This window comes from Symphalangus syndactylus, chromosome 11 (assembly GCF_028878055.3).
Source record: "Symphalangus syndactylus isolate Jambi chromosome 11, NHGRI_mSymSyn1-v2.1_pri, whole genome shotgun sequence".
Taxonomy (NCBI): Eukaryota; Metazoa; Chordata; class Mammalia; order Primates; family Hylobatidae; genus Symphalangus; species Symphalangus syndactylus.
Genome location: NC_072433.2, coordinates 82318940 through 82331680, shown reverse-complemented (window position 1 = coordinate 82331680; position 12741 = coordinate 82318940). Strand labels below are relative to the sequence as shown.

General features: G+C 35.7%; 1 protein-coding gene across 21 annotated transcripts in view; it reads left to right on the top strand.

Annotated features, from left to right (window-relative positions):
• MCTP1 (multiple C2 and transmembrane domain containing 1) overlaps positions 1-12741 on the top strand; it is a 598469-nt gene that overhangs the window by 279048 nt on the left and 306680 nt on the right. For 20 of the 21 annotated variants that reach the window (XM_063612299.1, XM_055233347.2, XM_063612297.1 and 17 more), the window contains exon 2: positions 11911-12025. In XM_063612299.1, the coding sequence (XP_063468369.1) occupies positions 11911-12025 (115 nt within the window). Of the gene's footprint in view, positions 1-5541; positions 5553-11910; positions 12026-12741 lie in introns of all 21 variants that reach the window. The other variant, XM_063612306.1, reaches the window with a different exon arrangement.

The following is a 12741-nucleotide window of genomic DNA, read 5'->3' as shown; positions in this document are numbered from 1 at the left end:
AAGGATTTTTTTAAAGAAATAGAAAATGAGGCTTCTAGAGCTCAAAATCTTTCCCTATGCCTCACAGCAATTTAATACCATAACTAGGCCTTGTGTCCATGTCTTTGTGCTCTGACTCCTGTAATAGTTCCTTTATCTTATAATAGATCTCCTCATCACCTGCCTCTAAATAACCACTTATATTTGAACAATTTCTTACAGTTACAAACACTTTTACATTTTTTTTTTTTTTTTTTTTTTGAGATGGAGTCTTGCTCTGTCACCCAGGCTGTAGTGCAGTGGCCTTATCTCTGCTCACTACAACTTTGGCCTCTGGGATCAAGCAATTCTCCTGCCTCAGTCTCCTGAATACCTGGGATTATAGGCGCGTGCCACCACACCTGGCTAATTTTTGTATTTTTAGTAGAGACTGGGTTTCACCATGTTGGTCAGGCTGGTCTCAAACTCCTGACCTCACAATCGCCCGTATTGGTCTCCCAAAGTGCTGGGATTACAGGCGTGAGCCACCGTGCCCAGCCTACATATTTTATCTCATAATCAGAACAGTGTTTATGAGATATCTATTACCTATTTTAAAGATTAGAAAACAAATATCAGAGAGGACAGTATTTTTGGCTGAAGTTAAATAATTGCTATCTCACCTGTGCTTTCTTCAACAAAATTTGTATCTTGCAACACAAAGTCTGCTTACGTGGTCTAATTTAAAAAGAGAGTGGTCCATCTACATAAGGCTTAAGAAAAGAGAATTTTATTTGCTTTGACTCAGGTTATTTTATATACTGTATGTGTAGACGGAAAGGTTATTAGTGATAATGAAGCAATGCCACACAGAGCAGTCAATTTAGCAGACAATCCACGGGTGAGTAATCAGTGTTGTGGGAGTCCCAGAAAAGACATTCTGGGAGCACTGAGTTTCATACATTTTTAAACAGCAGCAAATGTTGCCATTTATTGGGTCTGAGTATTTATTGGCCCATTTTGTTTAGTTTGGGCCACTGGGAAACCAAAACCCCAGAATTAAACCTAGGGTTGTAGTTCAGTTCAAAAACAAAGTATAGTAAAGCTTTGATATGACCAGAGGATTGGACTTTTCTGCTTTCTGGTATCTGAAGGCTAACTTACCATTGTAACCATGCATTCTAGTTTACCTGGGACAGTTTTGTTTCTACCTGTTTCTACCATATCATTAATTAATAATGCACTCCCTTTCACTCTCCAAAGTATCCTATTTTGAATGATCAATTACATGGTCACCCTAACCATATACTTTCTCCCAATTCTTGTTGAAATAATTCATTTTAAAAAACATGAAATTTTTCCTCACTTAGTAGCTGCAGAGCATTGACCTTATTTGGCATTTGAGTGGTGAGCTAGTCCCTCAGGGGTGCTGTGCATAAACATCACACAGAACTGTGGAGGAAGAAGGTGGATGCATGAAGTGATTTCTGTCTGCAGCCTCTCTCTGCAGCTCACTTTCTCTATATTACTGTATTCTGACACTCATGGATTTCCTGTGTTAACTGGTTGCTCTCTTGATCCTTGGCTTCTTTTGCTCGGTCTCGTTCTTTTCTTATTCTATTCTGTAGTAAGGGCCAAGGACTCACTGAAGCTGTCTCAAAGAAGGCCAGAAGAGGTAAGAAGGTCAGCAGGAACCACACAGACATTTAAGAGTATGGAGCAGTGAACCCTCAGCTCCCAGACGTACTTCAGGCTTTCAGCAGTGGGAGCTCATAGATCTTCACTCTCCTGTCCAATATTGTCATTACTGTGCTTTGGTTGCTTGGTCTGTGTCTGTATGCCCTGCTACAATGTCACACTCTATCCTCTACTATATGTAGTTTTCCACCCCATACTTCCGCTAATTACAGCATCTGTTTCCTGACTTGAGGTTACACATGGCCTTATGGCCTCTCCAGCTTCTTTATTATGACTCTTCAGCTTAGCAGCTACTGTTAACTTTTTCTTCTCTCTGAAATTCATTCAAATCATCTTTGCCTACTAATACTCTCTGCTAAGTAACAACCTAGCACCAGCCAGCCTGCTCAGTGTCTGCCCTTAGTTTAGACACCCAGCTCATGTCTAATCAGCTATGAGCAAGGGATTTATATTTACTTGAAACCAAGCATAATCTTTTCTTCCCATTGTGGCTGTAAATTAGACACCATGGCTGACATACATAGTAGGGTGTGCCCATTATTTGCCATAATTTTTCCCATTCTGTGTGAGGTCTTTAAAGTCACTTAATCAATTGACTTCCAGCTAATCATAGTGTTTCCTTGACAGATACTTGAGCTTCACTGAACTTTGAATATCTCTGTGGCTTTTGAGTTCTGTTTTTGAAAATTAAGTTTTAAAAAGCTTTGATTTCCGCTTAATGGATATTTCACTGTACACGTTTTCAGTGTCATAGACTGGACACATGTTTTCAGTGTCATAGAAAGTAGAAGAGATGACTAAGTAGAAACTTATCATGACTAAGTAGAAATCTACAATGATATCTTTGACAACATTGCTAAATTTTAAAAGTCGAAAATTGAATATCTGTCACGAAGTTTTAACTTTAAGTGGGCTTTATTGACAGACAAAGTTAGATCTGCAGTGATCATGGCCTGAGTGTATGAAACATTTATGGAATAATGTAACCAATCTACAATCCACTTGGCATGGTACTAAGAGCACACCAGGAAATTCCCTAGAAGCCAGGCATACTCCTCCCCCACTGGTGCTACAATAAACCTCCTGCTTTTTAATTGATAATAAGAATGAGATTCTGTGATTTGCAACAAAATGGAGGGAATTGGAGATCATTTTGTTAAGTGAAATAAGCCGGGCACAGAAAGACAAACTTTTCATGGTCTCACTTATTTGTGGGAGCTAAAAATTAAAACAATGGAGATAGAGAGTAGAAGGATGGTTACCAGAGACTGGGAAGGGTAGTTGGGGGTTGAGGGGAAGAGGGGAGGGTTAATGGGTACAAAACATAGTTAGAAAGAATGAATAAGACCTAGAATTTGCCAGCACAACAGGGTGACTGTAGTAAAAAATAATTTAATTGTACATTTTAAAGTAACTAAAGGTATATAATTGGATTGTATGTAACACAAAGGGTAAATGCTTGAGGTGATGAATATCCCATTTAACCTGATGAAATTATAATGCATTGCATGTCTGTATCAAAATATCTCATGAAACCCATAAATATATACCTACTGTGTACCCACAACAATTAAAAATTAAAATTAAAAATTAAAAGAATCAACCATGCCAGCTAACAGAGTAACCCCTTTATTATTATTATTTCCTGTAATGAAAATTTCAAAAAGGTCAGGAGGCATTCCCAACTTCTATTTTACCAGCACCTTTGTATCTTCTGGTGGAAGCTCTCTCTATTTATGTAAAAAGGCCTCCCAAGCAGCAGAGCCTAAAGTCACTGGGACCCTTCTGTTGATTCCCACACGTAGTACCCAGGTGTTTCATGATATAAATAAGGAAGGTCTGGAAAATCTTTGTGCATAGTTTTCACAAAGACTTGCTTCTATAACTGGCAGAAGGATCAAGCTAGTCTGCACACTGAAATTACTTGAGGGGCTGTTGGGAAAAGAAAAATTGATATCAGGCTGGGTCCTACCCTCAGAGTTCCTGAAGTCCAGCCAGAGCCACTAGTCTGTCTAAAATGAGGGAAGGAGGAGTTGAGCATAAGGAAATTTGGCATCACCATGTATGGTAATGACTCCAGTTCAAGCAAGACAGGAAGGCCTTCTGCAAAAATGGTAGCTTGCTGAGATAGAAGATGTGAATGCTCTGGTCATTAACTACTCTTCCATGATTTTTTCTGACTTTCGCGTAAGTGACCTGATAAGGCTGTGAATTTATCCTGTGTTATAATCTACAACTTAAAACTTCTCACTTTGCATCTGATATTTGGCTTTAGCCCCGAAACTTTTGAGTATTACCATGGAAACTTCTTAATCTTCAAACTGTGCCTAGAACTCTGAATTTTAAATTTTGAGCTTTTTTCATTCGTCTGCAGGTGGGTATACAGTTTTTCCAACTCCATTTATTGAAGAGACTGTACTTTCCCCATTGTGTATTCTTGACACATCTATCAAAACTCAATTGATCATAAATGTATAGGTTTATTGCTGGGCTCTTCATTTTATTTCATTTGTTAATATGTCTGTTTTTAGGTCAGTACCTTGTTGTTTTGATTACTATCACTTTGTAATCGATTTTGAAATCTGATAATGTGAGGCCTCCAGCTTTGTTCTTTTCACTGAAGATGGCTTTGGTCATTCAGGGTTGTCTATGACTTCATACAAATTTTAGATTATTTATTCTATTTCTGTGAATAACGTCATTGAAATTATGATGGAGATTGCATTGAATCTGTAGATGCCATTGATTAGTATGGACATTTTAATAATACTAATTCTCCTAATCCATGAATATGTACGATCCTTCCTTTCTTGTGCGTCATCTTCAATATCTTTCATCAATGTTCTGTAGTTTTCAATATACAGATCTTTCACTTTCTTGATTAATCTACTCCTAAGTATTTTTTGTGATATTGTAAATAGGATTGTTTTCTTAATTTCTTTTTCAGATAGTTTGTTGTTGGCATATAGAAATACCACTGGTTTTTGTAAGTTGATTTTGTCTCCTGCAACTTTAATGAATTCCATTATCAATTCTAACAATTTGGGGTGGCATGGGGGGGGGTGTGTGTATATGTGTGTGTATTTGAATGCCTCTCATTTCTTTCTCTTGCCTAACTGCCTTTACTAGGACTTCTAATACTATGTTGAATAGGGGTGTTGAAAGTGGGTATCTTTGTCTTGTTTCTGATCTTAGAGGAAAAGCCTTCAACTTTTCAATGCTGAACATGTTAGCTATGGACTTGTCATATATGGTGTTTACTGTGTTGAGAAACAGTCCTTATATAACTAATTTGTTGGGAACTTTTATCATAAAAGAATGTTGAATTTTGTCAAATGCTTTTCATGTATCCATTGAGATTATAAGGTGTTTTTGGCCTTGATTCTTTGACTATGGTGAGCCGCATTTATTGATATGCCATATCCTTTTTAGACTCTTATCTCACTCTTTATACAAAAATCAACTCAAAATGGATTAAAGACTTAAGCATAAGACCTGAAATTGTAAAACTACCAGAAGAAAAAAATCAAGGAAAGCTCTGTGACATTGGTCTTGGAAGTGATTTCTTTGATAACACCCCAAAAGCACAGGCAACAAAAGCAAAAATAAACAAATGGGATTGCATCAAATTGAAAAGCTTCTGCACAACAAAGAAAACAATTAATAGGGAAAAGACCATCCGTAGATTAGGATAAAATATTTGCAAATCATGCATCCAATAAGGAACTAGTGTCCAAAATAGACGAAGGCACTAAAAATAACTGCACAGATCATTAACTTCTTATCACTGTTAAATTCTGTGAAAGTGCCACTTTCTTGGTTACAAAAAGCAGACCACAAGAGCAGACAACTTAGATATCTCATTCAGGATATTTAAAATTTCAGAGGTGAACAAAGTTTGTTTTAGAGCTTTTAATATATGTGAGCCTAGCACTTCAGATACATATTTCCTAAGATATCTTTTTGTTTGGAAGCTTCATAAACACTTTTTAAAAGATACTTTACAATAAAGAAATACACATTTATTTCTAGCATCCCTCCATAATCAGCCTGCTGATTTTCTTCTTGGAACCACTATAGTGAGCCTGAGAGGAGATGTCTCTCTAGATCCACTAAAGTTCTTGATGTTCTTTTATGGAGTTGGGCGATCCCTGGAGCTGACACAGTGGTGACCTGGAGTTGCTTCTCCTCTCATTTCTGCTGTCTACTATGGGCGTTACCATCCTCCCAGGAGCGCAGCTCAAACTTCTGTGTGACTTACCCACTATTTCCCACATCTTGTCAGTGGGCAAATTCAGTTGATCGAATCTCCTCAGTCTCTCAAATCCATCTTTTGTTTTTGTTACCACTGGTCAGATCACGCTCTTATGACTTAAACTGAACAGTTATAAATCCTTTTAAATAATTTCTAGATACATGGGATTTCTCTACTCTCATCCCTCTTACAGAGGGAAAAGGCCAGGGTTTTGTTCATCGCTGAAATCTAAGCATTTGGCCCAGAGCATAAAACATGTAAGGCAGTAAGTGTGTGTTCACTGGAGCCTGGTTCTATTGTTTCTGTCTTCAAAAGCCTGTGATGGTTTCACGTTGCCCACAGACTGAAACCTTCTTAGCTGGGCCTCACTGTACATCAGTCTTCCTTTCCACCTTATTTCTCATACAATCTAGTGATGTGCTTTTTGGTGACTGCTTACCATCGGGCTCATGTTGATTTTTCCTGATGCTCCCTCCTTCCAAATCTTCCTTTGTCAAAGTCCTACACATATTTTCAGACCCTGCTCCATGGTTATCTTTATGAGGCCTCCTGAGAGTCCTCTCCCATCATGATTGATCCGCTGTCCTTCTCTCCCAATGACTTCATACCTTCAGTATATTACAGTGAGTCTTTTATTACAGCTCCTGAGCGGACAGGGTTTCATTTTAACTGCTAATTTCTATCAATTGGTGATGGCTGCCTAGAGCACTGTATTAAGAAGGATTCTAAGGGTATACCTGGGTTCCTTAAACAGGGTACCAAAGCAGATTGGATGCATTACATGAGTGTAGGAGAAGAGAGAGAACAAACTGCCCATGGATTCGCCAACTGTATTTAGATCCCCATTGATGTTTCTACTCAGCTGGATCAGGTGCTCGTAAAGACATCTTTCTATCTTCGTAGCTTTCAGCATAATTCACTTTCAATTTGAAGCTTAAATACTCTATTCCCTGATTTTAAAGGTTCATAATTTAAAATGACAAATATGACATTTGAGATAGAATGTGGTAATGGAAAATAAAGATATAAAGTGCTAGTGAAATGGTCCTTGAAGACTGGGTAGGAAGACACGGGAAACAAGAAGGGAAGGCAGCCCTGGTCAAGAGTAAAGGATGAAGATACAAGTTTTTAAAGTGTAAATTCTATTCTGTTAAGGAAAAATGGTCCAGAATTTGTGGAAGAGAAGTGAAGGCTCAGTTTATAATGATAGGCTTGAGTTAGGTTGGTGCAAAAGTAATTGCATTGAAAGTAATGGCAGAAACCACAATTGCTTTTGCACCAACCTAACATATCATGGGAGCTATGAGTGCCTTCCTAAGAAGTACGGATATACTCAAGTATGCTGACATATGATAGATGGTTTTGAACATAATCATGATTGTACATTAGAGTGAACAAATTCACAATGCCAAGTAGAGTCTACTCTAGAAATATGAAGATGATTCAATGTTAGAAAAATCTATCAACCAAAAATTCTGTATGATCCTATTAATGTATGCTGAAAATCTATTGATAAAATTCAGCAGTGCTTTTTTTTAAGCCCAAGTAAATTAAGAGAAGAAAAAGCCTAAGCTTCATAAACTTCATGTTAAATTGTGAAATACTAAAAGGCATGCACATTATAACCAAATCTAATTCAGAAATGTTCACTGTTTTCACCATTTTTAACAGTCTTTGGAAGATAACACAATAAGATTTAAAAATAATCAATTGAAATATTAGAAAATAAGAGTCAAAAAGGCATTATATATAGACAATATGATTTCTATACACAGACAACTCAAAATATGACTTGAAAAGTGACAGAATATAAAGTCACTATACAAAACAATATTTGTCCATTATACTAGAAATAACCTTATCAGAATGGAAATGGAAAAGAATTATTCCTTTTACAATAGACACGAAATCCATAAAATACCCCAGAATAAATTAAGCTAGATAGAAATGAAAGAAGAAAAATAAGATTGTATTGAAGGGCATACAACAGAACCTGAAATGATGGAAAGTTCTATTTTCCTTAAAGGAAAATACTTAATATCATGAAATTATAAATTCTTCCCATTAATCTAGAAACTCAATGCAGTTCAAATCTAAATTTTGTGCTTTTTGTTTCATTTTTGGAAACTGACAGTAGCTAACATTTATTGAGTGCCTACAATTTGCCAAGCACTATTTGTTTTTATCTTTTATTTTTTCACCCAGTAGTGAATAACAAACCAGCCAGGCAATATTTTAACATCTTATATGCATTAGTGCTCACAACCTGACAAGGAGGTAGTAGTATTAATTTAGTCCCACTTTACAGGTAAGAAAATGGAAGCAAAAATCAGTTATGTAATTTCTCAAGCTCACACAATTAGTAAGTGGCAGGATTCGAACCTAGATGGTCTGGCTCAGCTAAACCAGCAAGCTATTTTGGCTTCATCAGGAAGAATACAAATGTCATAATAATCCAGAAGCTTTTGAAAAACAAGAAAGATGGGAGCTACATATTCTAACAAATATTAGAATTTAAAGTCATTGTAATCACATGGTATAGCATTGACACAGAAGTAAACAGATCATGAGGACTTCAGAAACAGATCCAACTGTATATGGGAACTTAATGTATTATAAAGGGAAAAAGGGCTTATTTAATGGGCAGTGTTACAATTCCAGGCGAGAACTAAGAAAACACATAGGTTCCTGTTTCACACAGTACATTTAAAATATATTTCATATGATTAGAAGATACGTAAAAATTAAAATTATAAAAGGAATATTAAAATATATGAGAATCAATAGATATTGCCATGATATGGAAAACATTATTAGGCAAGATAAGAAATACAGAAGTCATTAAAGGGGAAAGAAGGACAGCTTTAACAGCTTAATAGTTTCTATATGACCACATATACCATCTACAAAGATCAAAGAAACAAAAGGACACTAGGAGGAAATATTTGCAATAGATTTGGTAGAGAAACTGTTCTATATGCCATTTTAAAAAAGACAACACAGCAGAAAAGAGAACAAAGGATACAAATTAGAAGTTTGTAGAAGAGGAAATGACTATAGCAAATAAATATAAGTCTGGAGAAGTTATGTCTTAACTAAATGTTAAATTCTAAAACTGCAGAAGTGAAAAATCTAGTGTAGTTAAAATTATCTTTGGAAATTCCTTAACCTGCACATAAACTATAATACATATTTGAAAATATAAAACCTGGTACTCTACAAATTCTGTGCATACTAAACTTCAAGAAGCACTGAACAGAGCAATGAAGACTACAAAATATACAGGTGTCTGAGCCGTCAAATTTTTCTGTCTTTAGCATACCTATCAAAACAGTAGAGGAAGATACAGGGCACATAGAAAATTCCTCCTTTCCTGCAGATTTTATTCCATTTTTTACAAAGTGGAAAACCTATATAAGCTTAATGTTTATTAATAGATTTGTTTATTTGGAAACAATGTATATAAAAGAACCTAATGAAAAGCTTGAAACACAATTGGACCTCAACAAAGTTTGCTGGGTCTGAATTTAAATCTTGCTTATTAATTAGACCCACATATATACTGTTCTTTGAAAAGTTGTTTAGAAAATCTTGATTGGCTTCCTTTCTTTCCAAGTTGGTATCTTCTGTATGGCTTAGTGAACAGCTGTCACACTGTTGTCCTTTACACTGGTTTCAAGACTCCTCACCCATAGTTCTGGAAATATGTGCTGAAGGAAGATAACATGTTTTGTGCCCTAAACTTGAAAAAAATTAGAACAATTAGTAACATCCTAGGCTGACTAAGGTGTGGTAAATAGGCAGTCTTGTACACTTTTGATAGAAGCGTGAAGTATTTAAACCTTTTGGAAAACCTTTTGGAAAAATTCATTCTGTAAACTTTTTCAAGAGAAATGAAAGCACCAGTCCTGTGTGGCAAACAATGAAACTAACACAAATGTCCATCAATAGGAAAATAATGGAAGAAATTATGCTATTCCTACACTGGGAAAAAATATTGTGTCTCAAAAAAAAAAAAAGTAGTTACTAGGGGTGGGGGTGTGGAGGAAAAGAGGAGATGTTGGCTAAAGAGTACAGACTTTCAGCTGGAAGATGAATAAGTTCAGGGGATCCAATACACAGCGTGGTGACTATGGTTAACAGTACTGAATTTTATACTTGAAATTCGCTTCAGTGTCCTCACCACAAAACAAAACAAAACAAAGCAAAAGGGTAAACAAGTGAGGTGAGAGATGTGTTAACTAACTTGATTGTGGTAATCAATGCCCAAAACATACGTATATTGAATCATCATGTTGTATATCATAAAATCATATAATTTTGTCAATTATGGCTCAATAAAGCTAGAACATTTTAAAGAGAAAGATCTATATGTATTGACTAGAAAAGTGCCCATGATATTTTTCTAGAAATTGTTGATAATAGACAAAATATAATACTATCTTTGTTTAAAACTAGTGAAAACTGAAAGCCTAACCACAAAAAAACAAACCTATATGTATGTGTATATGTTTGCATAAGACTTTCAAAAGTGTGAAAAGTATTTCCCAAATTGTTGTCATTGGTGGCCACAATCAGATGGGTAAGGGAAGAGCAAGACAATCATTTTACTTTTTACTCCTTTGTTGTTTGAAGGCCTGATCCAAATGAGTGGTAATAGGAATTAAAAGAAAAAGACAATTGAGAGCTGTCATACAGAAATGGAGTGGTGGGGGATTTGACAACTATTTGGATGTGGGTGGGAATCAAATGAAGAAGTCAAAGATGGCTCAGCGATTTCTAGGCTGAGTGACTGAGGGATCATTTATAGAAACAAGGATATCATGAGAAGGTGAAGTGACTTATTTTTTATTGTTATCAGAGGAGAGACAATGAGTTCAGGTTATCAATCAAAGCTGTGCTGCCTCTTGTTTTAAATAATAATTGCTCCAACAGCAAAGCTATTTGCCTTTGTCTTAAAACCTCAAAAAAAAAAAAAATGCTGCTTTAACAAGCAAATGTAGGGTATGTGAATTATATACCATAAAGATTGTTTAAATGATGCTTTATTGTTTCATTTTATGTGAATTATGGAATTAAAAGACTGTTGTCTGTTATTTTACCTCATCCATGCATATTCTAAGACAAAAGGACATTTCCTTTTGAATCAGAAAAAAAAATATAAGAATTTAAATTAATCCCAAACACACAAAGAAAAGCTTTCCTATTGTATACAGAGTGGCAGAGACTACAAAATATGACCTGAAGAATTTTTACTACATGTTTCATTTGTGTTGTTTTAATATCATTATTCCTCTTGTAATTCAATGCCTACTAAATTATTAAGAGTATATTGCTGCTAAAAATAAATTCTATAGAGGCAGCCTCACAAACATTTTTAGATCTAGGAATAGCTTATGTACTTTTATTCCATAGAAAGCAGCACTAGAAATTTAGCCCCATTGAGAATATATTTCTTGCAAATATTGCCAAAATGCTAGGTGAATTTATTTCTATATAATTAAATTTCATGTTGGGGCTGAAGCAGAAGTGCTTAATTCATAGGTATGAGCTTTTCTGCACAGATAAATGAGTCAACAGTCACTTGAATCAATCATTTTAATTTTAATTTCCAGTTAGGTAGAAGTCAACTGCTCTTGCACTCTTATTCTCTACTCATCATTGATTATGTTTTCACTTCAGATAGTATTTCCATTTTCATATTTCTTAGTTGAATTGTGTGGAGACTTCCATGGGAAATGTTTTTATATTCCATTTGTTATCCATAATCTGAGTTAAAACAGGACATTTCTGTAACTGCCATGTTTTTGAGTCTAAAGAATTTCATAAATTTCAAAACCTTCAGAGAACTAAGTGATTATGAGACTGTATGAAATCAGAAGATTATTTATTTTATTGACTAATTCTTTTAATTTAGGTTAAGCTATATATGGTCTCCCTTTGGAGAAAATAGAACAGAGATAATAAATTTAATATTTTTTATATTTCGTGTTTTCCAGAAAATAAACGCTGCTGGAACCAGTAATGCAGAAGTCCCCTTGGCTGATCCCGGAATGTACCAGCTGGACATTACATTAAGAAGGGGTCAAAGTTTAGCTGCTCGAGATCGAGGAGGTAAGAGCATAAGAGCAATATCACCTAGAAGCTTTTTTATGTGTTTATGATAAATTTGTTTTCCATGTGATCGCTTGAGTTATAAAAAGTTAACTAGAATATAATTTTTAGAAGCTTGAATTCAAAGATGCAGTTTGACACATTATTTGACTCCTGTGACCATGGTGGAAGAGGTTTTGATGCAAGTTCCAAAACTCTGACTTATTCCCAACCCAGACAGCAAAGTCCCTATCAAACTGCTGACAAATTAGACTCTACATCATATGTAATTACTGACATAACTGGTTACATAAGTGAGGCATATATTTGAAGTCTACCTTTTGGTAGACCTGAAATTCTTTTTCTACATATATTTGCTCAGTTGAATCTTCTCACATTGCAGGAGCCAGGACTAATATCTCTCCAAAACTTCAGAGATTCCTAAGAAGTGATCTTTTGAGGCCTGGTCAGATCTGGCAGTAGTCTCATGGTGGATTAAACACATTTTGTAGGGCATGACGAAGGATAAGATAAGGCAAATACTCTTAAGTTCCCGGATTCCAAATCCCAAGGCAATCTCCTGATGAACTAGGATAGGCCACATAAGGGATTCCTTGAACCCAGGATAGAGGCAGGACCAAGGATGGACCCCAGATAGCTGTGTAGCATCCTTTGCACATTTTGAATATGAGCACTGCAGGAGGTGGATATGTTGAGGGCCCTGAGAGCCCCCAATT